A 23,707-nucleotide genomic window follows, 5' to 3' on the forward strand; every position below is an offset into this window, starting at 1 on the left:
TTGTACAAGTCAGGACCGTTCCAAGGAACAGACAGACATAACACATGGAAGAACACTCCTTTGGATGTGTGCTCTTTCTAGTAGGAGCCTGAAGCAGCTGGAGACAAGCCCAAGCCACACAATGATTTACATGGGATGGGTTGTAGCAGCAGCACTGGATGCACCGTGCACCTCAGTGACTCAATGTGAGGAACCCTAGGATGAAATGAATCCCCAAGGTTCTGGCACAACATGTGGCCCCCTGGGCTGAAACAGGAGGATGGAGCTACACAACAGGGAAGTATGAAGTCTGCTGCAGCTAATGCCCTTCCTTCTGGAAGATTACCAGCAGTTAAGCTCCTGGTCTATCAAAGGTGTCTAACCCACTGGCCTGGCAGCTTAATACTGACAAACATGGGCAAAATTCTAATACTGTCTCCTGCGGTCCCTTCCCCATAGCGTGTGCCTCCTCCTCCTCTTCCTGTTTTCTCAGAAAACAGGAGCATGACACAGTTGCTAGTTATATACCACCATAAGAGGGGGATGGAGGAGGTCTAAAGAACCATTTCGCTGGGTGGAGACCAGAAAGCAGATTCCTTTGGCTGGCTGGTGTCCTGTTTTCTTGCCCCAATGCTGAGGAAGAGACCAGAGGGTTTGAAAGGCAGGTTGTAGGTAAGCTTTAAGGCAGACTGTTTGGTTGCATGGGGTTGTTTTCACCCTGTCCTGACACAGTAAGGAAACAAGTTGTATGGGATGTAGCAGCAGGAGTAGCAGCAGCAGACATGCTCAAATGACAAGTGCGGGGGCGAGTTACCCACTCTGCTCCTCAGAAGCCATCATCTACATTCCTTGATGCCAGTCCTTAGACTCCCTGCTCTCTGACTCCACCATGGGACCACCTGCCCACCTCCACACAGAAACATCCCAGCAGCTTCCAGAAAGGCTACAAGGGGGAGGAGGGGTTGTTGGCTATTTGAGGGCAGGAGGAGAAGGAGGAGCTGTACAGAAAGGCCACTGCAGTCTGCTGAGCTCCCTGGCCTGGAAGTAGCGTTCCTGTGAGGAGCAGATGCATCCCACATCTTGAGCTGGCTGGGCGCCTGGCAAGTCACTTGCCAAGAGGCACAGCCCTGTGGAGATCCCATCCCAACCTCAGCGCCCCGAGCATGCGATACCTTGGCATTCAGCATCAGAAAAGGCTCAGCTTGGAGTCCTCCAAGAGCACAGCCTCTTCCATGAACGGTCTGAGTTGTGAGTACTGGAGAGGGGAAAGTGTTTTTGCGTTGATCATAATCTCTCACTCTTTCTCTCTTTCTCTACTTATTTCTATAAATATGTGTACATAAATAGCTTGTTTCTTGCCTTGAATCTAGATATGAACTGTTCAAATTAGGTGGGCATAACATGCTGTTTTGATACATGAAAGTCTTCTCGACTTGACTCTTGGTTGGTTGTTTCTTGTCATCACTATTTAAGATATAGTTAATACATAAACCCCTACTTTGAGTTCTCCTTGGACAAAAATTAAAGGCAGACTGGTTGAATTCTAAGGGTCCCTGGTGCAGAAATGCCATCCAGTTGAGCAGCTAAATGTTAAAAACGATACCAAAAGGGATGTGGTGTCTCTCCTAGCCTGCCTTGAGCAGTGTGGTCCTCCATTCCATGTCACTTGGCATTACCCAAGACTGAAGCCACGGAGATCTTTCTGATTGTGCTCTTGGGCGTTGGGGTCCCGACAAGCACATTCTCCTTGTAGGTCACAGGACATGGGGAAGGGAGTAACCTGGGGAAGAAAACCAGAGACACAAACATAAGAAGGAGGGAATTCACCTAACAGCACCTTGGAGAACAAACAAGACCTCTGGAGTCATATCTTCAGAGATCAGCTTCAACCTAAGGCCATGCTATTTTTTCACAGTGATTTATTTTAGTGCTGAGCTGGAGGTGCACTGAGACCTCAGGTGAGCTACCTGCCCATAAGAAACACTGCCAAAAGTGTAAAGAACCTGTTCAACTCATGCAGTTACTGGTCAGCAGATCCTCCCATAACAGTTCAAGCACATGAACATAGCTGGCTGAGGCTTGTACTTCTCAGGCTGGCACTTTTTGGGCTACTTACCACAATGCCTGGTTCACATTATGTTTCCAACCTCTTCTGAAAAACTATCCTTACCCCAAAGCTACAAACCCTAAATGACAGCAAAGTTACAAAACCCTCACCTCCAATGACCAAGTCAAATGATCACCAAACACTATGGGGTCCAGCAGGTCCCAAATCCAGCCTTGCCACAGCACTCCTGTCCACCTCCAGCTTGGGAGTTTAGTGAACACTACCCCTGAGCCATAATCTGTTGGTAGCACTTTGCAGTAAGGTCCTATGGCTTGGGTGCTGCTACCATGCCTAAATCCATTTCTGCATTGAACTATGAATGTTGTTGTTTCAAATCCTCAGGGCAGGCACTGAACCTAGCAGATCAGTGAAGGTACAACCCATCGGAGAGACTTCTCAAAATACCTGTTGTGTTTAAGGTCAAGAGATGCAGCTAATGGGCACTGAGGAACAGCAAAAGAATGCAAGAGACTGGTACGTGCAATGATCTATCATCTGTCCATGATCTCTCTGAGTACTGCGTGGGAAGGAGCTGAAACAATAGCCTGCAGTGCCTGGCTAGTGGAAGTTGATTTTGGTCTATTGCATCACAGTATTTACATAAAGAAAAGGGGGTGGCAGTGGAACACTGTCTCGCTTGCCCTGAAGTGAATTCCCAAGAATTTCTCCCATCTGTACAGACTGAGCAAATGACCTCATTCCCCTCCTTCACACCCCTTCCAAGACAGTGCCACAACCTGTTCAAACGTTCCGGGTGAGGGCTGCACGCACGCGCTCCGTCTGCTTCCCTTTGCTGCCACAAGTTTGCTCCCTGTCACAAACACTCCAGGCTATAAAGCTTGGGTCTGCCTGTTCCCTATGTACCACCTGCAGCACATCTAGGAATGTGGACCAAGCACTGAGTGTGAACACAGAGCTGTCATTGCCACCTAGACCTTCCAAACATGTCCTGGCACATCCATCTCTAGCACGCCTTTCTCCTGACGCACACAAGAACAGGATGGAGGGGTGTGGATCTTTATTTCACAACTGGGGAGCCTAAGGCAGGGACATGCTGACAGAGACATTCAATACCCAACGCTCATCACTAAATTGGAGTTTAGAGAGCCTCCTCCTCTCAATTTTGACTTAGTTCCCAGAAGATCTGACCCCTCCAGGTAGAACACGGTGATGATTCTTCATCAACTCATGGCCTTAGTGACGTATGAGCTAGATACCCAACCAGAGAATAACCTGACTCTACAGTTGTGCAAATGTGGAGGTTGCAAAGGGAAGGGATAGTCCAAAAAGTTAAAAGAAAATTAAGATAATTGGAAACTAACTAAGTTTATAAACTTCAGAAAACAATAGGAACTTAAGGATCATTTGATCCAACGCAAGCCAGCCAGAGCAGGACTGTCTCATATCACAGAGTTATGGATGTCCTTAGATAGGAAAAAAAGAGGAGTCTGCAAACAATGGGGTTTGGGGAGGAGGCTGAGGAGGGGTTGTTTAATGACTGAATTAAAATACTGGGAAGGAAAAAAGAAAAGATACACAAAAAGTATTGACTTTTGTTCAGTGTAGAAGGAAACACTGGTTTAGATTATCTGCAGCACTTCAGGTTTGATCTTTCCCTCCAAGACATACAAATCAAAAATACTATTTTACAGTAAAAGTTATGACATGAAATAAAAACTTATTTCACTATGAAAATGCTCAAACAAAGCATTTAAATATGCCTGGAGTTTCCCCCATTTTTATTTTTTACCCTGAATCATTCAGTTCAATCTGGATTTGGCAATGATTTTGACTTAGAAAAACCCTCCCTGATGTACAACAAAGCTACTGGTTGGAGGCAAGACCTGGGAACTCAATTCCTTCCTTTGTCTTGATCAAGCTCTTTCCTCTCCCTGGCCTGGATTCACTCTGTTTGCCTGTAACAATCTAACAAAGGCGATTAAGTGGCCCCCACATTCCAAGGAGGGAGACAAGCTCACAGAGGAGGTGGTTACACATTTTGCCTTGAACACAGGACAACCACTCACCCAACTCAAGCATTTCAGTGAGGTGACTGAAGTTAGCCATGACATCCTGCTGCACTTGGTCTTTACTACTGTTCATGCAGAAACATGACAGCGCAAAGTGCTGCAGGCACAGAGATCCCTTAACTGCTACCATTCCACGTGCAAGAATACCAGAGCCAAGAGGGAAAGACGAGCTGGACAGTGACTCCAAACTACCAGCTTGCGGTCTCCATGCCTTCTCTGTGAGCTGTGCTGAAATAATGGCCTTAGAAACCCCAACTGGCATGAGTTTGATGTTGCCAAACCCAAAGTGGCATGAGTTTGATGTTGCCTTGAAGTGCTATGAAGTGACCCATTTTTTCTTGATTGCCTCTCCTCCCACTTCTCCCTGCGAGTCCTTCGGTTCCCCTGTTGTGCTCTTACAGGTCACTCTAAGGGTGTGCTCAGCACTGGAGCAACCTTAACAAAAGGTGTATGTAAGAGACTAGATCATTACCACATTGCAGCCAATTTGTAGGGAGAGACAGCCACTAGAGAAGAAATGTCTTGCTGTGTCGTGTCCTGTAGAAACCCTCCAGCCTCCTAACAGCAGTAATGGACACAAGTGCAGAAGCTTTTGCTCGTGGCCCCACAAGCAGATGCTGTCCATGGCTCAGCAGCAGTCACAGCAGTGGGGAATCTGAGAGTCTGAGGGTTCTTCCTGATCGGATTAGCCTTATTCCCTTTATGTCCCTTGCAGGGGCTTTTCCTGCAATTTGATTTTTCCAGTGCTACTGTCTGGATAGATGGATTGTTCGGTCTTAGGGCAGTGAGGTTTAGAGATCAGTTTGCTGTTCCATGAAAAGGCGGAGATTTCTATGGGTAATGAGCACACCCACAGTCGTATGAGACAAGACAAAGTTCTCCAAACACGTAGCAGTAATACAGGGTTTCAACTTTAAATAACATCTACAACAAATACACATTTGAGTTCCCCAAGGACCTGATTCCCGGGCATTTGGGGAATCAGTCTGACACACAGCATGTACGAGGACTGTCACAAGTACCCAACTCACAGAAACCGTAAAAGCCCTCAGAAGAAGGACTGTCTTCTGCCTGGGGCTCGTACAGTGATAGCCCTCTGGAGTACAGAGCCATGAATAAAGCTGCTGGATGTGCTAGAAATAATAAATGCTGAACCTTCTTCTGAATGATAGCCCATTTAGGTGTGGAGCCCAGATATACATACTCCAAGATTAACTGCTTCTTTTCCTTTTTAAATAGGTCTGTGAAAGCCCAACTCATTAACAGAATATATGACCAGCACTGAAATTCCCAGATAGCCCCATTGCAAAGCTGGTCTTAAAGAATCCGCTCTTCTTCCTTCCACCTGCCAAGCACTGCATTCATCCTGTATCTATCTCCTCTCATAGAAAACCTATCATCTAGAAGGGCAGGAAGAAAAAGCTAAAATTTAAGCTTAGGGCTTATCTTGGTCATTTGATGAAGTACTGCAGGATTTGGTTTCCTCAGACTAATTAAAACAGGTTGAAAAAGGGATCACTGAAGAACATGGCTCTGCATGCTTAGACACACCCCCCTACACATGCACATACATCTGGAGATGATCCAGAACAGAGCCACAGAGTGGAACGATAGCACTCAGGGGACTGTGAGTCACACCTGAGCCTCACTGGACCACAGACTGTCCATCTTCAAGAGAAAACAGACACAACCTAAATCACATCCTTCACCCCAGGAGCGTGCACTGACACTCCATGTTCTGGACCTAGAGGAGAAATTTCAGCAAGCATAGGCTAGGCAGGAGGCTAGCATGGACTATGGGGGTGTAATGCATCGGAGATCTGCAACACCTCCACCTCAATCAGCTCACCATCCATGCTGCACAGTGTGTGAACCCATACTTCCATTCTCCACAAAGGTAAGGGAGCCCCAAGCGTCCTCTCCCACACTAGGTGATGAGACCTTGGATAAAACCCAAGCTCCCTCTTGGAAAAAGGGTGGCATGCTCTGGACTGTGGGAACAAAGACAATAAAAGAAGAGACCAGCACAGAGCTGGGACCCAGGTCATGAAATAAGCGAGAGGCCACAAATCCTCGCTACATGGCACCTATCTTAAGAGGCTGGTGACATCCCAAAACAGATCCCTGCTGAAAAAGGCCAGTCTATAGGGAACTGGTGGGAATGTTGACAGGACAAATCCCGCACAGGTACAGGGAGGGATGGGAAAGAGTTCTGACAAGGGCCAGAGCTCATCCCTCACACAGGCTGGTATCAGGTTGACCGGCTGTACCTCCCACCCAGTGCACCAGGACTGGCAGAATCAGGCCTGGGGAAGGGCCTGGGTTGGAGGCTGGGGGGTAGCAGGGCAGGAGGGCTGCAAAGTGTTGGGAAACAGCCTGTTGTTAGATTTCAGCCTTGAAGTGTTTGCGAAATCTCCCAGACAAGCTAACTGGGAATATGAAGGCCCTGCTGCAGACAGAGCCTCTGCGGGCGAGCGCGGCCTGTCGAGATAAGCGTGGCAAGCTGTGCTGAGTGTCGCAGCCCCGCACCTCCCGAGACCCTCACAGCTCAAACGCAGGGGAGTATTTTGTTCCCTGACAAGGCCCTTGTGGGACAAAAATGCATCTTGTAAGGGGCTTCTCAGTGGTTTTTGGCATTTAGGTCACCCAGGCTGTTGGAAGATAACAGAAGAAAAGCGAGTCCCCTTTTTACTCGGGGCTGGTATGCAGGTTCACACCTCGGGCACCGCTCCAGAGGGCCTGGGAAAGGCGAAGATGAAGCTTGCAGGAAAACTCCTCTTCGTGCAGCACATACAGTTTGAAAGGCATGATTTTTTTTCCTTAACTGCCCTGCCACAAACCAGGCCAGCAAATGTGGTGTAACAAGACATAGCTCAGCTGAACCCAACAGATGCTCCTCTCTCTCTCTCTCTCCATCGGGTATAAATCGGGAGCAGCCTCACCAGAACCGGTGGAAGCGGGATGGCCCAAAGCCAGGAGGGATCCCCGGGAAAGCCCTGTCCGCATGGATCCCAGCATCCCTGCCCACTGAGCAGAGCGAGGGAGCCCGTTTGCCAAACCACACGGAGCTCAGTTGCTCAGCGATCAGCTGCGCTTCCTACCCTCGTGCTACTGATTGTGCAAACATGAATGTAATTAGTCTAAATAATCACCAAAGATTTAATAGGAGCCAGACCACCCAGAGGCCAAATAGCTGGCGGTGGAGCAGGGAAGGTTTGTTCGCTGGTTTTTGTAACACTTGCTAATGAAGTGAGGTCGGATAGCAAAGCAAACACCCTCTGCTAGCACGTCCCCTGAGAACGCTGTATGTTGTGGGAAGCCCCATGTCCCTTGAAGCCAAGAACGTTCTCGCAGGATAGGCAACATGTGCTACTACCATCACTGCTTTTAATTTATCGCCTCCTGGAAAGCCTCCCTGAACGATTATGAAACCAAGCTCTGAGCCCCAAAATAAGCTCCCATCCCAACCAACCATGACTGCAAGCGCTCCTCACATGGCAAACAGCTAGCCACTGAGGCTGCGACCAACAGCTCCTGGGGAAGTGAGTTCACCCACATGCCTGGGTGAACCAGCAGGCCTGGAGCACACAGCACCGCTCAGCCGCTTCCGGAGGCATGAGGCAACACTGCATTGTATCCTTCCTTCCTCTGTGCTCACCCACCATTCATTGTATGTTGCCAGCTAATTATAGAGCTGACAAACACGCCCAGCTGGAGACATTCGAGTTGTTGGGAGCAGCATCGTGGCCGGAACATCAGTTCTTCAGGATGAGGAGAATTTCCTCAGCTGGGGTGGTCATTTAGGCCGCTAATTGCATGAGCTGCCTCAAAACCATGTTCTGCCAACGGAGCAAGACCTGAGAGTCCCCAAGACAGGTCTGTGTTGCAGTTACAGAGCTACAAGAAGGCACTTATTGCTCAAAAACACCAAGAAGCGGTTATTTTTGTTTTCTTAGGGGAAGGAGTGCAGCAGACTCCTCCATTCTAGGGAGACAGGACAGCCTTTGGAAATCCCTGCTGGAGCCAGCAGCAGCCCCGCAGTTCAAAGCTCCCTTCTTTAGGCCTTGAATTCTCGGTCGTAAAGTCTCTGAAGAGGTTTTGATAACTTGCCTATCTTTTAGATAAGCAAAGCTTTGGATGAATCCCCCACAGTCCTCTATCTACTGCAAGTCCTCATTTGTTTTCCGCCGAGGCACTTGCTGGTTTTCCTCTCCAAGGTGTTGGACAGAAATGTCAAGAGGCTGAAGGGGAGGCATTTGAGAGGGGAATTTTTGCCCAGATGATTTTTCTTTTTCTTTTCTAAGTGCTACAGGGCAAAGCCGGTGGGGGAAAACCCGGGTGATAACTGAATGAGGCAGGTTTTTCTCATGGGAGCAGTAGGTTTACTCCTTATGGGATAAAAAGGAAAGGCAGAAAGGAAGGACGGATGAAAAGTTGCCCTTTCAGATAGTTTAAGTTGGGAGGAATTTTAAACTAGCAAAATCTATTTAAATTTGCAGGGACCGGGCTGCAGGATCTTCACCTAAGTAAATTTGTGATCCAAGTATGTAAGCGGAGCCTAAAGAGAGACATTCCTGATTTCTGCAAGGTCTTTACAGACAGCATTGTCCAGGTTAAACCTGTAAAAGGGAAGGGAAAGAGGAAAGAGGTGGAGAACAGCGACCACAGAGAAGATTTCCTGAAAGGAATCAGAAAGAAATAGCCATAACCTCTCCCTGAAACACTGCACACCCTAGGAGCTCCTTGGAGGTGGCTGCCAGCCCAGAGTCAGTTATGCCCAGGTTATTTATTTTCCTCACTTTAGCAATGTCACGTATTTAATGCCTTTAAAAAATACGGCCTTCTTTTATCTGTGACAGGATACAAAGCGAGAATCAGCTTCCTAGAGCAGCCAGGCAGAAGGGAGCTGGCAACCTGTGCTGGGTCAGGAGGGTAGGAAGATTAAAAGGAGATGGGATTTTGCTTTGTCCTTCACGGAAGACTTTATCCCCTCCAGATACACAACAGAAGCTTTCTCTCCCTTGGAGGTTGGCCGGCAATGGCCTTCCTGTCTCTCAAAGCTGCTCCTGGGTCAGGCACAGGGCAAGCGGTGAGCAGCACAGCCCCGTCGTCCCCTGCCCCACGTCATCCCACTCACCCACGTAGCGCGAGGCTGCACCGCCAGGCACCGCTGGGCACGTGTCCCCACTTCCTTGGGTGGCACTCCTCCCTGCGCCAGCCCTGGCTTTTCGCCCGCTGCATGAGGATGCTGATCAATTAGCACACAACAAATAATTAAGCTGATGAAGGTCTCTTTTTCCCCACTCGCTGACTACAGTTGCCTCGAATTTATGCCCAGAATATGACTGAATTTATTTGTTGCCGTGTGTAGCATTCAAGAGAGACCTTTAATGATTTCTTTTAAGCTCTCCAGCCTGATTGTGAATAGCGCCAGGCAAAGACTCATTATTTCCTATCTAAGCAGAGCTGCTGATTACTCGGCGGTTGGTCAGATAAGTCACACCGCTCTGTTCCCCCCTCGCTGCAGAAATGCACAAGGTCATTTGTTGCCAACGCTGGGACGCGCAGGGAAAACACGGCCTACGCAAAAGCTGCGTGGAAGGTTCTTGTGCATCCTCAGGGTAGCAAAACAGGAGCGTGCAATATCTCACATTAAGTAGTAGGGCTCAGAATTACAGTGAGTACGGGCTGACTAATTCTGCTTTCACGCAGCCTGGTTCACACACAGCATTGTGTGCAGCTGAAAGTGCTTTTGGAGAGGGTAGCAGGATTGCAGTGAAACTTAAGTCTTGACAGTTTGTGGACATCAAAGATCTGAAGCCAGCTCTTACTTGACTGTTAACTCCTGAATCTTCACATGATGCAATGTTAATCTTCAGCCCTTTCCTAAAATAATGTGCGGAGTTGCTATGTTCTGTTAAATGTGAACCATTTGTCACCTCAGCAATGGCTGCAACGGTGAAAAGATGATAAATCTAAAGCTTGTAAAATGTCCTGTGACATTTTGGGAGAAAAACAGGTGTTGCATAAATGTTAGACATTTATGGGTAAACTTGCAGGGGCTTTAAAAGACTGACACATCTGCCACATAGTATGTAACCCTGAAAGAAAAGGAGCCAAGCAGTCTCTTTCATGTGTCTCGCTCTTTCTACAACCATATGAAAATACATCCTCATCTGGTATTGGAATTAAGAGAACTGGACTCGCCCCTCCCTATGTCTCCTCCAGGTTTTTGGCTTTTACATCCAATGTGTATTTTAAAACTGTGCCTTTTTAAGTAGGTGGCAAACTGTGCTGGAAGGGTTTGGTATGCGGAGTATTTTTATTCAGCTCCCTTTTCTCTCACCTTTCATTGTTTTTCCCTTTGGAATATCTCCTGTAACGCTCCACTCATAAACCCCTTCAAAGGGAGGGCTGTATTTGAACAGCCTTGCCTGAAATCTGGTCTCAGTCAAAGGCCTCAGACGGGAAAATAACTGGCTGAGCCGAGACCTGCGGCCCCACGGCTGCTGCCGCAGGTGTCGGCAGCCGCTTTGCAGGCACGGAGGTGCTGCCTGCCGCCTCTTCGGCTTTGACGCCGTGGCCCCGCCGGCTGGGTTATTATTCTCCCCTTTACCCTATAAATGTAATAAACTGGGACTTAGAGTCTTGCTTTTGGCATGGCAGGTCCAAGGAGAAGGTGGTTTTCTCACTCCTCCCGAGTCCCTCGTTCAGCCCCCGAGATGTTGTTGGCGTTTTGGGAGAGAGAAGATTTTGGAAGCTGAATGAGTGCTGAGGAAGCGATGGGCTCTGTGGTTCACTGTGTGATGTCTAGGTTGGGGGTTTCTAAAGTACAAACCAGGACAAGTCTAATTCCCCCTGTCACAAAGGTACAGATCCCCATGAAGTCAGTGGAAGAAGTTATCTCTAGAAAGGTACAAAACCTGCCCCCTCAGGGGCGTTAATCAGACGTGTGACCAGCTGCCTGTCTCTCAACCACTTGCCCTTTGCACTGGGCAGTTTTAGCATAGAAACCAGTAACTGACTGGGCTACAAAGCACCTTCCCCTTCTTGGGTGGTCGCTTCATTTCTGGGTGGCAGCAAAGCAGCAGATATTTTGAGTGTGACTTGCCTGGCTGGTAAGTGCTCACGACTCTATGCAGATCCCACTCTGTCTCAACTCCCTGCCCAGCAATAAATTCTGCTCCCAAACCTTAATCCTACGCCTCTCCCTCTCAATTTGGCACTCACATCCTTTGTGTTTTTCTCCCGTCCCCACTCCAGCAATAAGTTGTGCCCTTAGCTCCTTTCCTGATAGGGCTGGTTTAGGATGGTCCCCTCCCGGCCACCTCTCTTCCATTCCTCTGGCACCTCTTGGGATTTTTTGTCCCCAGCTCTCAAGCCTGGAGGCAGCCACATGAAGTTTCCCAGGCAGGCTGTTGTAGGAGGAGAAGACCTACGCCATGCTGAGCTACCAGGCACTTCCAACTCTTTCCTCCCAGCAGTGGCCAACAAACAAGCTGTGCCTGCCCTTGGGCTGCTCCTCCCAAGGAGGTGGAAAATCAGCCAGAGATAGGAATCTCATCTTGGACATGACACTGAAGACGAGCTGCTGCCTGTCACCCCGCTTGAATCGGCAATGGCTGTTTCAGCTGAGAGCCCTGTACAGGCTCTCCATGCCCTACTCCATGCTTGGGAACAGAGAGGCTCACCTGCCCCTGCTTCCCTCCCAGCACATGGCTCACGGGGACATTTGCAAAAGAAACAGAAAATTGTCCCAAAAATTGTCCCAAAAAGTACAGTTAGGGAAACTCTCTCTTCCCCATCTCCTACACAGTGGAGAAATTAACTCCTTCCACTTGCCAAGACATGTCTGCTTCCCTTCCCTAGTGGTCCCAGATGGGTCAGAGACAGCCCACAATGCTTTACTGGCAAGTGATCTTTGGGTGAACCAAGGAAAAGAACCCTCCAGCCAAAGTTGTTTTAGAAAGGACTGGTCCCTGCAAAGAGGTCTTCAAGCTCACAGCAGTGGTACAGAGAACCTTCTTCCTCAGGTGGGTGAACTGCATGATGTCATATGCTGAGCCCAAACTCCTTCTGCCTGTTCCCAAGACTTTTTATTTAGTAATATATTTCACATAGAACAGTTGGATTTTCTTCATTCTGATCTACACTCAAATCTTGAAGACAAGGTAAAACGATCACATGGCAGAGGCTAAATGTTTCCCTGTTTTCTTTGGGAAACAAGTTCAAAATCTCTCCTGGCTGGAAACATGAAATGCTGTGTGCTCCAAACCACATGCTCCATCGCTCCAGTCACTGTCTCTACCAGTGGTCTGAAATGGGTGTTGAAGAAGCATCAAAAAGGGGGATGTGTGGAGGGATCCTTCCCCAGGCTCAAGCAATCAATGGTTTAGATATCCCTGACCCACTCAGGAATGGTTTAGATATTCCTGACCCAGAAACTGCATCCGGATCAACGTTCAACGTTCAATAGCCACCAATGGGGTTAACCTCCATGAACATGTCTATTCTCTTTTTTGACTTCAAATGTATTGTTGTTCTTGCTAACACCCTGTGGCACCACATCCTGTCATTCAAACACACGCTGTGCGAATCAGCACTTTGTTTCATTTGTTTGGATCCTGCTTCCAGGTAATTACCTCTTCACCCCCTCACTGCTGTGTGGTAAAACACCACTGGATTTTATTTCCCTAAGCATCCTCCCTGCATTAAATAAAGTTTTTATAAATCTCTGCCACTGTCTCTTCTGGAAGGTCTGCAGGTCCTGGTCTATGTGGTCTCTGTGCAGAAGCTACATCAGGTCTCTGCTCAGCCTTGCTGCCCTGCCCACACTGCTCTGTCCCACTCTGTCCTTTTGGAGATGGGATGATCAGTGAGCCATGCATATGTGGGTACACACAGATCCAAGTACAGACCTACAATGATGCTTTTGTTATGTGCTCTGTTCTTTTCCAAATGAAGATTCCAAACCTTTAGTTTCCCTTCTGAGCATTGAGGGTGGATAGCAGGATGGGAAAATACACCCTTCTCAGTGCAGATGAAATATGACTCAGGGTGTTGGAGGGAGCCAGATTTTGCCTGAGAAGCTAAGGGCTATTTACAATAAGAAAGAGTGAATGCCTCTGAGCACTGAGGAGGTACATGCATGGGTATAAGGTAGGTTATGATGGGAAATGCACATGCATATCAAGAGAGAACTTCAAAATGAACCAAGAACTCAGTGTCTATGGTGAGCTGATGCCTGGACTGATGGTTCTTCTGAGGCCTTGGACCACCCCTATTCTAGCAAAAATAAAGTTCTCCGTGGCAGAAAGCAGCACTCACAGAGGAATTCCCAGCACAAAGAGGAAGCAGCATCCCTACCTTTTTGGTCTTGACTGTTGAGGCACAACAGTCCCCACCGTCGTAGTTGCAGAAGGCTCGGTTGTTGATGGAGTCACAGTAGTTGTCCCCCATGAAAGGCTGAGAAAAGAAAAAGAAAAAAGACTGAGAATGTGGACCCAGATAAAACCTGTAGCAGTATGTCAGAAGGAAAACATGAACATCACCAACTGCCCTGAAAAGCAAGAGATAATTATTTCCTTCTCCCTTCAAAGCAGACAGAAAAAGAAGGACACTAGATGGAAGGGAAATGAGCCCTTGTTGGCTTTTCACATCCCACATAAGATGATGCTTCAGGAATATTAATTTAACTAGGCCCAGAGATAGCATCAAGGCATCTAAAATTGTGGCACTTTTGATAATTTTAAGCTAACCTTCCAAAACAATGTGGGATAAGAAGAAGGTTACGTATAGCAGCAAAACCGGCTTGCTTTTAATAGCTGTACTTTCCACCACAGTTCTTCCAACTACGCAACAAGTGTCAGCATGGAGGGCACAAAATATATCACAGAGAGAAATGGAAGTGGTCTGAGCTCAGCACGGGCACCACGTGCTCCTGTTCTCTGACCACCAGTGACTGTGCATGACCTTGGCCATGATACGTAATCTCCCTCCACTCCACAGCTCAGAGCTGGGATAATGGCAATTATTCAGAGGGATGTTGTGGAGAGCTATTAAGTAAAATTCATAAATCACCCTGGAAAAGAAAATGTGGTCACTAGTCTGTGCAACGTGATCACCAGTCTATGTGCCACACAGGACCTGAATAATAATCACGGTTCTGGAGCAAAGGCTTGAAGTCTGGTTTTTCATTCCACATTGGAGTTGTCCTGGTCAGTGAGTACAAAAGACTTTCTTGCAAGTCAAAACTGTGCCCGTGCCAGGTATGAGAAACCCAGGAAGCTCTGAAAGCTCAGAAAAATGGATGCTCAGCAGATAGCAGAGTTGTATCTTTACACCATTTCGTACGCACACAGACTCATGGGGCCATTCCCATTTTATCTGCTCTTTGGAAAATTCATTTATTCTGCACGGTGAAAAACACACCAGGGACTTTCCTACCAGAAGGAATCATCGCAGAGCGGGTGGGGAGGCTTGTGGAGGTTTCCTGGGAGAATTTTGCAGCAGTTGCAGTACCAGAGTCTCCCTGATGATAGATACCTGAAGAACTGGCAACAAGAGTTCACTGTGCTCTCTCCAGGCAGAGCCACGGCCACACTCATCAGTACATGGGCACTGTGGAGTGATGCAGATGCAGGCTTCTACTGCTGATGTTTTGCAAATTTAATTAGTTATATCAGGATACAGGAAATCCAGGCCATGATGGCAATATCAGACCAGAGTAGGGCTACCAGGCGGTGACTGTCTCATTGTGTGCCTCTTACTTATCTACATGCAAACACTATGGATGCTGACAAGGAAATCAGAGCTACAAGGTGAGGCTGCTGTCCCTGTAAACTGGCTTAACTCCATTGAATCGCCACAGAAGTTCACTTATTTATACAGCAAGGGCTTTGACTAGCAGATGCCCTTCCAATTTAATTAATATGCTAAGAGTTTAAAGGGAATGATTTATGAGTAGACGGAGAGATATTTTTATGTCAACCTGGTCGTATTCAAAAACGTGACCTTTGCCCAACCTCCCAAGACATTTTTCAGTCTTCTCCATGTTTCCCTTGCATTGTCTGGCTGTGCTTGCTCATCAAGAAACACTTGCCTTTCATTTCCCATGCCTATGCCTGGACTCGACACCTATGAACACTGGAGAATCAGGAAAAGAAACTTGTGGAAGAGTTTGCCTTTCAATCACACTGGCACAGAGTAGGCAAGTCAGTCCTTTGGAGGACAAGGATGGGACAAATAGCCTCTAGTCTGATTTGGGACCAAAATCCTCATCTGGGACACCTTGGAGGCCTGGCTGCTGTGGAGGGTGACGTCTCCACAGGTCTTCACACATATCTTAGTGCTCCTGTTCTTTTGGAGGACGACACAGGTAGCTCAGAGGGACTAGTAGACTACCTGAAACCCCCAAGTCAGCGGCCGAGGATGGGGCTGACTAATAAGCTCCTGCCACTAGAGAGCGACAAAAAATCACATTGCAGCAGCAATGGGTTACCATTGTGATGGCCAGAGCAAAATAACGCCCCACTCACAGCCTTCTATTCAGGGAACCCTCCCTAATGCTAAGGCCACTAATACAGCAGGGATTGTATCAGCTTAATGGCCCGGTATCATTCACCCACTGGCTTATTAGTCCCTGTTTCCATAGTCATGAAGAAAGGCTTGGTGAAGATGGCATTTCTTCTGAAATCTTACTGCCAGAGAACAAGCACTGGCCCGTTCGAGGATCCTGGGAGCATCACGATCTAACAATGATGCTAGAGGCCATTATCAATTCTCTGGGCAAAGCCTTCCAAGATGATAGATCGTGATGCGGTGACACTGCCGAATGAATGATGAAAAGAAGAAAGTTCCTATTGATGCAGAGGGGTCTGGCAATTAACAATGATGGAAGGGAAGAAAACGCTGAGAAAAAGCTTGTCAGTAATAATGGCTTCTGGTAAATTATTACATCATTGCAAAGTTTGCCTCAGTAACAACTACCCTTAAACAGCAGGAGAATGGATACCCAATGGTGCATCAGCACCTGAATGGCATTTCTTAATGGTCCCTGGATGTTATTTTAGCTCTCTTCGGAGAATAGGGGCGCCCAGCCAGCCGGCATGAATGTAATGTGTGAGATGGCTTATGACATTCAAAGCACTGACAGCAGAATGCTTTTCATTTAGGGAACAACTAGACAGAAACTATTGCATTGTTGGAGAGTTATTACCCTCTTGGGCCCAACATTTGTATGCGAAGGAAACCTGTCTTTCACTTCAAGACAAATCACATTGCACAGCAATGTGGTCTGGAGTTTCGTGTCAGATTTAGGAGTTCTGTGCCACGTTCTGCCACTCTGGGCAAATAACTTCAATGTGCTTGTAAAATTGGGTTACTGGGTGCTGAGAGCAGAGTCAGTGATGCAGAAAGTCAGATGTAGGGTCAAGACACAAGCTCTTCCACTGCCCGTCCATGTAACCAAAGCAGCTGCCTGTGAGTCACCCCATTCCTACCACGGGCATGAAGCTTCCCAGCCTTACAAAGGTGTCACCAGGACTAATTTCTTGGCATGGGTGCTGTTCTCAAGGGTTGACATGATGGAAACTGCATGAGCACCGTGACACAGAGAGAGGTGCTCCAGCCCCCTTTAACCACTGGAAGTATCTTGAGACTTCTCAGACTTCTCAAAGACTGTTGCCAGCACAAACAAAATAATTGCTTTTTTCAAATAACACACAAGACTGTAAAAAAAATGTATCACAGCTGAAATGTAACTGCATTTTCTTGTTTTTTTTTTTTCTTTTGGCAGGGGGAGTGCTGGTTCAGATGGAGGTGCATGGTGGAGGGCTGGGTGATTTGCTCGTTGGCCAGCTGTGCTGTCCACCCAGTGGTACCATTTCTGCTTCTGGCTTCCCTAAAGTATATCTGCACACATGAAAGCCCAATGCCTAGCTGGCCTTGGAAAGAATTGGCCCTCTAATAACATGTCAAAACAACTGAAGGTTTTTGCAACTTCCCAGAAATTCCCAGATCCCGGGAAGTACTGACACTCTATGAATGTTGAGCTGCTTGGTCATTTAACTCCCGCGAGAGTCACCCAGCCGTCAGCTTTAGGACAACCACTGATTTCACTGCTGTTAGAACTAATGGTGGAGATCAGAAGAGGACAGTCAGGTCCTGAGCCTGCTCATCCCACTTGAAGACCAGCATTTACAACCCAGGAGACTCCAGTGACCGTTACCATAACATCTAAGAGAGCAAGCACCGACCACCTGAGTCAACACGAAAGCTCACCTCACAGCCTTTGACACAATGAATCAGGGAAGGGTGAGGGTACCACTTGAGTCCTGCTGTGCAGACAACGCTCTGGAGGGGAGAAGAAAAAAAACAACACCCAAATAGGTTAAGACAAAGAAATCAGTGTACAGAAAGTCAGCACACTGGCTCCTATGGCTCTCCTGCACTTAACCAATGAAGTTCAGTTCCTAACACCTCTTGTGTTCTCAGGACCTGGCTGTCCTCCAGGTATTTACAAGAAGTGTTGGACTTGACACTTGCAATAACAGAACATTTGAGATTAAAATAATATTTAAGGTTCTCCTAAAATGTCATGTCCAATATTTCACTCATGGTGGAGGAACGTGGCAGGGAAAGGCAAAGGCACAGGTCCACTGTCTTGCTCGTGGGTAGGGGTTGACATTTTAGGAATTGACTGGAAGGTTTCTTTGGTGCTGCAAAACATTGCTCTCTTTTGCCACCCATCATATCTGTGCTTCTTGAAGATGCCAAAGGGAGACTTTCAGACACATTTCTGCACCATCCTTTAGATGTTAAGTGGAAGAACACACTCAGAACAGCCCTCAGAAATGACAGCATCATCTGCTACATTATATGAGCTTTATAATAACTTGTGTATTTATAATAAATTTGGGAGTGCCTAGTTTGGGGCAAAAAAGATGACCAGTCTACTCAGGGATGACACACCCAGGGCAGCCACTTTCTGCCCACAGATGTGGAAATTGATTTTAAGGGTGACAAGCTTGGCCAGTCAGTGGAGATGGTGATTCAATATCATGGAGATCTAGGAGATAGGACTCCCATCCATTCACCAGGACATCAGGTGCAACGTTCATTTTGGTTATCTTCCATGGATGGAACACTACAATGTCCAATTGGGCAAGATGAACACGTAGGCACTTGCTGAAGGGCAGGGGTCGGGGTTGGATGGAGGCCTGGGGAAGGAAGGGATTAACATTTGGGAAGACCTGACGCACAAGCCATCCCTTCCCCTGTTTATTTGAGGGCTAATTTAATCCATCTGCAGGGGAACCTCAGCATGTTTTTACAGTTTCTGTCATTTGAGGCTTACCTGGCGTGTGCTAGAGAAAGGACTTTTATACTATCTGACTCGGGCTGTTTATCTTTCCGATGCTCTCGGATTTTCCACTATTAGTCAAGCCCGGCTTGCCCCACCTGCCTCGCAACAGGGCCCGTCTGTGTGAGCGGAGAAGCAGCCGGGCGAGGGGGGGGAGGACGTTGTTTATCCCCCAGGAGGGAGGCTGCAAGGTGCGGGGGGCCCTGTGGTGTCAGGCATTCCCCCAGCACGCTCCTGACAGACAGCTGGAGATTTCCAGGCTGTTGCCTACCACAAATGGTGAGATTATTATATTTTTTTTTTCCTCCTCTTCTGTTTATTGCACTGCAGAGGGAGAAGAGAGGAAACTTTTCTAGGTTTCAAAATAAACAAGGCCAGTCAACAGACAGGGGAGGGGTGGGGGGGAGAGGAAAGGAAGCATTTCAAGAGCGTTTGAACCCAAGAATTAAACCAAAGTAAAAAAAAAAAACCCCTCAGGTATTTGCCTCCTGTATCCAAGACCAGCCAGGAGTGCACTTCCAAAGAGCATCTTACATGCTGCTGGTAAGAGACATTGATATTTACACAGCCTCTCTATATGCATGTGTGTGTGAGTGTTTGGGGTGACTAAAGGCTCTGAATAGCCCCACAATGGGCTTTTAAGGCAGGAGGTGTCCAAGCGACACCAATCCCTCACAGGAGATGCACCGACCGCTTTCCTGACCCTCCTGGAATTAAAAGCCCAGCACCCTCCCTTACAGAAATGGATGTGGGTGAAGGCTATGCTAGGACACTGCTCTCCTTGGAGATTTCTCTCAAGGTCTTCTCAGTCCCAAGGGCTGCACAAGTCTGGACAGTCTCCGGGGAAAGGGAGCGCAGCCCTGGGCTGCTTGGCATGGCGTTGGAAAGCCAGTGGACCTTGTGGGAGACTAATCACTGGGTCAGTGGGACATCCATGCTGCTCTTGGATTGCACCTGCCAACAGCTCAGTCCAGTTACTTCGCCCATCCCTAAAATGACTAGCGGGGACCATTTGAGCCACTCCAGCTGAATTCAACCCTCTTAATATTCACAGAGCTGGAAGCAGAATACTCCCAGGGAAAGGCCCTTGGCCAAGGCTGGGTTGCTGCTGGACTTCCAAAGTCTGGATTCCCATCGCCCAGTCTGTTAATACCCTCAGGCTGCTGCTGTGGTGTGTGTGGTGCAACAGGATGGGAGACAGGTTGTTCACAGAGGGAGAGCCTGGGTTAGAAAATTAAGAAACTGGGGATGATCCAGGTTTGCTGGGCATCATTCCTACCTCAACGAGGCACAGAGGTGTCACAGGGCACTGCATGGAGCCACTGAGACAAGCAAACATATAAAAACAAGCAAGGAAGGGGATGGGCAGCAGGCACTGTGGAGTAGGATCCGATGACATCAGTGTGCATGGAAAGGATGGTGGACTTAGACAGCCAGCAAAGGATGCAAAAAGAGGCGGATGGAAGGATCTGACATGTGCCAGGCAGTGCACAGGGGATATAACCCATCTGGCCGCTGCCTCTGCAAGCTCCATCCCTTCCCTGTGCTTCCACGTGCTCCAAGCCGCTGCAGTGACATATGCCGCCCTCATGTCCCTGTCTCCCCTTGTGCATCGGCTTCTGCAGCGCAGCTGCCCTCATGCACGGGCCTTGCTGCACAGCCGGGTGTATTGACTTTGGTCCTGTCCCCATCCCAGAAACGCCATCCAGCTACATCTGCGGTTTGGTGGCTGTGACTCCATCTGCTGCAAAGGGAGAGGAAGCCGGGATGCACTCCCACAGTAGGTAACAAAGAGCCAAGAAAGCAAATCAAGCTGTCATTTTCTCCTTGTGAGGGAAGACCTAGTGCCTCCGGTCACGGCGCTTCCCTCCCGTGGTGGGACTAACACAATGATGTCAACCATTTGTGGGCTGCGGAGGGGATTAGGTTTCCCCAGGAGAGGCGGGTGGAGAGTTCTCCTCCACCTTAGATGGGTCAAGTGTCCCCCAGGGCTAAAGCCCAGGGACTGGTATCTACTGGTCTCAGCTAACTCTCTCCTCAGGCTCTAAATGAACATGACAATTAACTGCGGGCTTAATGCCGCAGTGGTGAGGGGATCAGCCCCTGGTGCCAGGGGAGAGGAGACAAGGCACACTGTGGCTCTCTCCTCCTGTGGTTATAGATGTTGGGAAGTCCTGCCTTCCTGGGTGCTGAGCAATCCCACTGCAACAAGTCATTTCACCGCTCAGTGACTCAGTTTCCCTGTCTGCAAAATGAGCCCAACACTCAGAGAAAGAAGAAATGGGAAGGAAAGGGGAAAACCACACAGCTTAAATGGACAGGGGAGTATTTAAGGAGAATTCCCCTTAATGACTTCCTGACATCCAAATTCCCAGTGCATATGGGAAAACACAGGATAGCGTCCCAGGCGTGCGGAGGGGCCACAGCCAGCCTCGCCAGCATGCAGAGCTGGGATGTGCCAACCCTTTCAAGGCTACTTGGTGCTTGCAGAGTACTTGGCCTGCTCCTGCTCAGCACAGGGGCAAGGACCCGAACTCAAACAGCCTAAGAAATTAGTTGTCTGCCCTGTTCCTCTGCAGTCAGTGGGAAAGAGCTGTCAAGCTGTCTTCCTGAGATGGTTTTTCTCTTCACTGCCTGTGTAGTCAGGCTTGGCAGCTCTATCTATAGGTGTCTTCAACAGCTCACTGCCCCTTGCATGCACACAGAGAATGGGAAACCCCGGGAACAGCAATGGATACTCCAAGACAGCATGCTGCAGAACAATGGACACATGGATTTCAGGTGAATTCTTTTCCTGCTGGAAATACTGATTTTGAAGGCACTGCTAACACGTGCTGGTTTTAGCAAGCTGTTTCAGACACAACAAAGCGACTCAGCCTACCCGATTCTGAAAAACACAGTAATATTTAGGCATTTTTCTAAATGAAATATCTGTTGTTGTTGTTGTTCCTTTGAGAGGACATTTAATTTCTGAAGGGTTTTTTTTTTCATTTTCATTAAACAAAAAGTTTTTAAAAAATCCTTGGAAATGAAATGCAGAGTTAGGTTCAAACCAACATGGTTTTTCCCTCCAATTTTTTGGTTCACCAAGAATTGCAACAACAAAGAAGTGACTTTGATTAGGAGAAAACATTTTTTTTAAAAAAAATTGACAGAACTTCCAGCGAACCGAAAAATCAAGTGATTTGCAAAGCGCTGCTCTAAACAACCCCCAGAGGAGGGATGGTTCCTCTTCCCACTTCGCTTCCACAACAGCTGTTGCTTGAGCTGCTACACAATTATTTTTCTTCTTCCCAGCTCTCCTTAGGCTTTCTCTGTGTCCTTTCTCAAAGGTAAGCTCCTGAGATGGGTCCTGCCTTTACCTGCTTCTCATACTGCACTCGTTTGTACATTACTTGTGCCTGAAATTAAGTAACTAGAAGTGTTTCCTTTGCGTCATTCAAGTACTTTGAGCTCCACAAAGACTTGCCGTGTAAATGCAACCAGCTGCTGGCTTCACTCGTATGGCACAACAGCAAGCTGCCACTGACCGTAAACAGAGACACGTATTATTAACGATATATAACACGTTGCCATGGAGACATTCCCCTAAGGCACCCCCGTCCCATCTCTCCAGGGTCTCCCCAGGTCTCACCAGCAGCAGCATCTCCCGCAGCAGCCTCCGCGAGGCCCCGCTCCCTGTGGGTGACATCCCCTTATCTGGAGAGCTGAATTAGATGGATGTTTTACAGCTACCACAAGAATCCCCTCTAGTACATCTTGGCATCGCCCTGTGGGTCCCCTAAACGGTCCCCTCCATCCCCCAACAGAAGTTTTACAAAGTGTTTGTTGAACTTGTATGCGCTCACAGCCTAACGCTCTTGCAGGATCCTCACCATCAAGGCAAAAAAGGTCTTATTTACCACTCTGCTCTCGGAAACCATGATTTCTCCTCCATCTCTCACTCCCCTCATCTCCCCCTTTACTACTATATGTTTTCCCTGCTGCCTAATGAGCCCTCCAGAGACCCGCAGGTATAAAACTCGTTACAGCTCCCTCTGCGTACCCGCATCAATAAACGAAGGAGCACAGCAGAGAACGGGAGGGAAGCTGTCACTTTATTTCACCATGAATTACAAAACCACTTTAAAGTCTAGCACTGGGGAAAGGGCCAGTGAGAAATTGCCCCTAATACAGAGATAGGGGCTTTCTTTATGTCTCATGCCAGAAACTTGGCAAAGCCTTGGCTTAGGCAGTAATATAATCTCGGTGTCTGAAATGAATGGGAAGCAGGGAAAGACACTGCAAGCTTTTCGTATGCTCTGGGCTTAGGTTCCCCACCCCTTTCCAGGATTTACTCTATTGCTCCATGTGAAATAGGGAAGTATAAGGTGGCAGGGATTTTTGGAGTGGCTTGCTAGCCGCTGCCACGGGCAGATTTCAAAAATCCCAAACTCCGGGTGCATCTCTGGAGAAGCAAACAGACCTTCAAAGCTGCTCAGGACATGCTGGGGCTGTGTTGGCTGTTTTCCTCCTAAATGGAGTTCAAGTGTGTAGAATGGACTCCTGCAAAGCCAGGGCCACGTATGTAAAAGCCAACAGCGTTTGCTCAAGCACCATCTGCAACCTGCACCCTGGTGACACGCGACGTGCCAGCGCCTTCCGACATGCACCTGAGCATGTCCCGGTAAATATCTACGTGTGCAGAAATACTATGTGGACACCAGCACCTGGTTACCTGTGTTTCTAGGCAGGAGAGTATGTTGTGCAGATGGGAGGAGGGTTTTCAGGATGGGGTAGTGACCATGTCACCCACTGCCATCCAAGCGCGGGCATGAAACCAAGCAGCTCTCTGCAAGCGGCACACGTGTGCAGAGGTGAGCGCCTGTGCAAGGCGCCATACATGGATGTGCGTGTGTCTGCATCAGGGCAGGCTGACACTAGTGTGTGCTGGAAGATGTGCCGCGGGACGGCGTGCCAGGAGCAGTTAATGCTGCCTGCGTGCTTGCAGCAAGGCAGGGGGAAGAAGTGGTGACCTCTGGAAGGGGCTGTGCTGAGCAGGCATCTCTCCCATGCGGGCGAAGGGGCGGGGGTGGGGGGGCACTCAGCCAGCTCTGCTGGTTCGGGAAATGAAATACCCTCTGCATCAGCTTCTTTTGTCATCCAAAGCAGAGCAGAAATCCCAACCCTGCCACCCAAAGAATGCAAATTACTGAACAGAAGGAAGAAAAGAAAAGCTGGCAAGTGCCC

General features: G+C 48.2%; 1 protein-coding gene across 1 annotated transcript in view; it reads right to left on the minus strand.

Moving 5' to 3' along the window:
- Positions 1-1,651: 1,651 nt before the first annotated feature.
- Positions 1,652-23,707, minus strand: part of PAPPA (pappalysin 1) — a gene marked incomplete at both ends in the record, with an annotated part of 177,702 nt that continues 155,646 nt past the window's right edge. The window contains 3 exons of the mRNA XM_084272503.1: positions 1,652-1,759; positions 13,483-13,581; positions 17,398-17,469. Coding sequence (XP_084128629.1) covers positions 1,652-1,759; positions 13,483-13,581; positions 17,398-17,469 — 279 coding nt within the window. The remainder of the gene's footprint in view (positions 1,760-13,482; positions 13,582-17,397; positions 17,470-23,707) is intronic.

The sequence above is a fragment of the Gallinula chloropus genome, assembly GCF_964237585.1.
Source record: "Gallinula chloropus genome assembly, chromosome: 18".
In the NCBI taxonomy this organism is placed as follows: Eukaryota; Metazoa; Chordata; class Aves; order Gruiformes; family Rallidae; genus Gallinula; species Gallinula chloropus.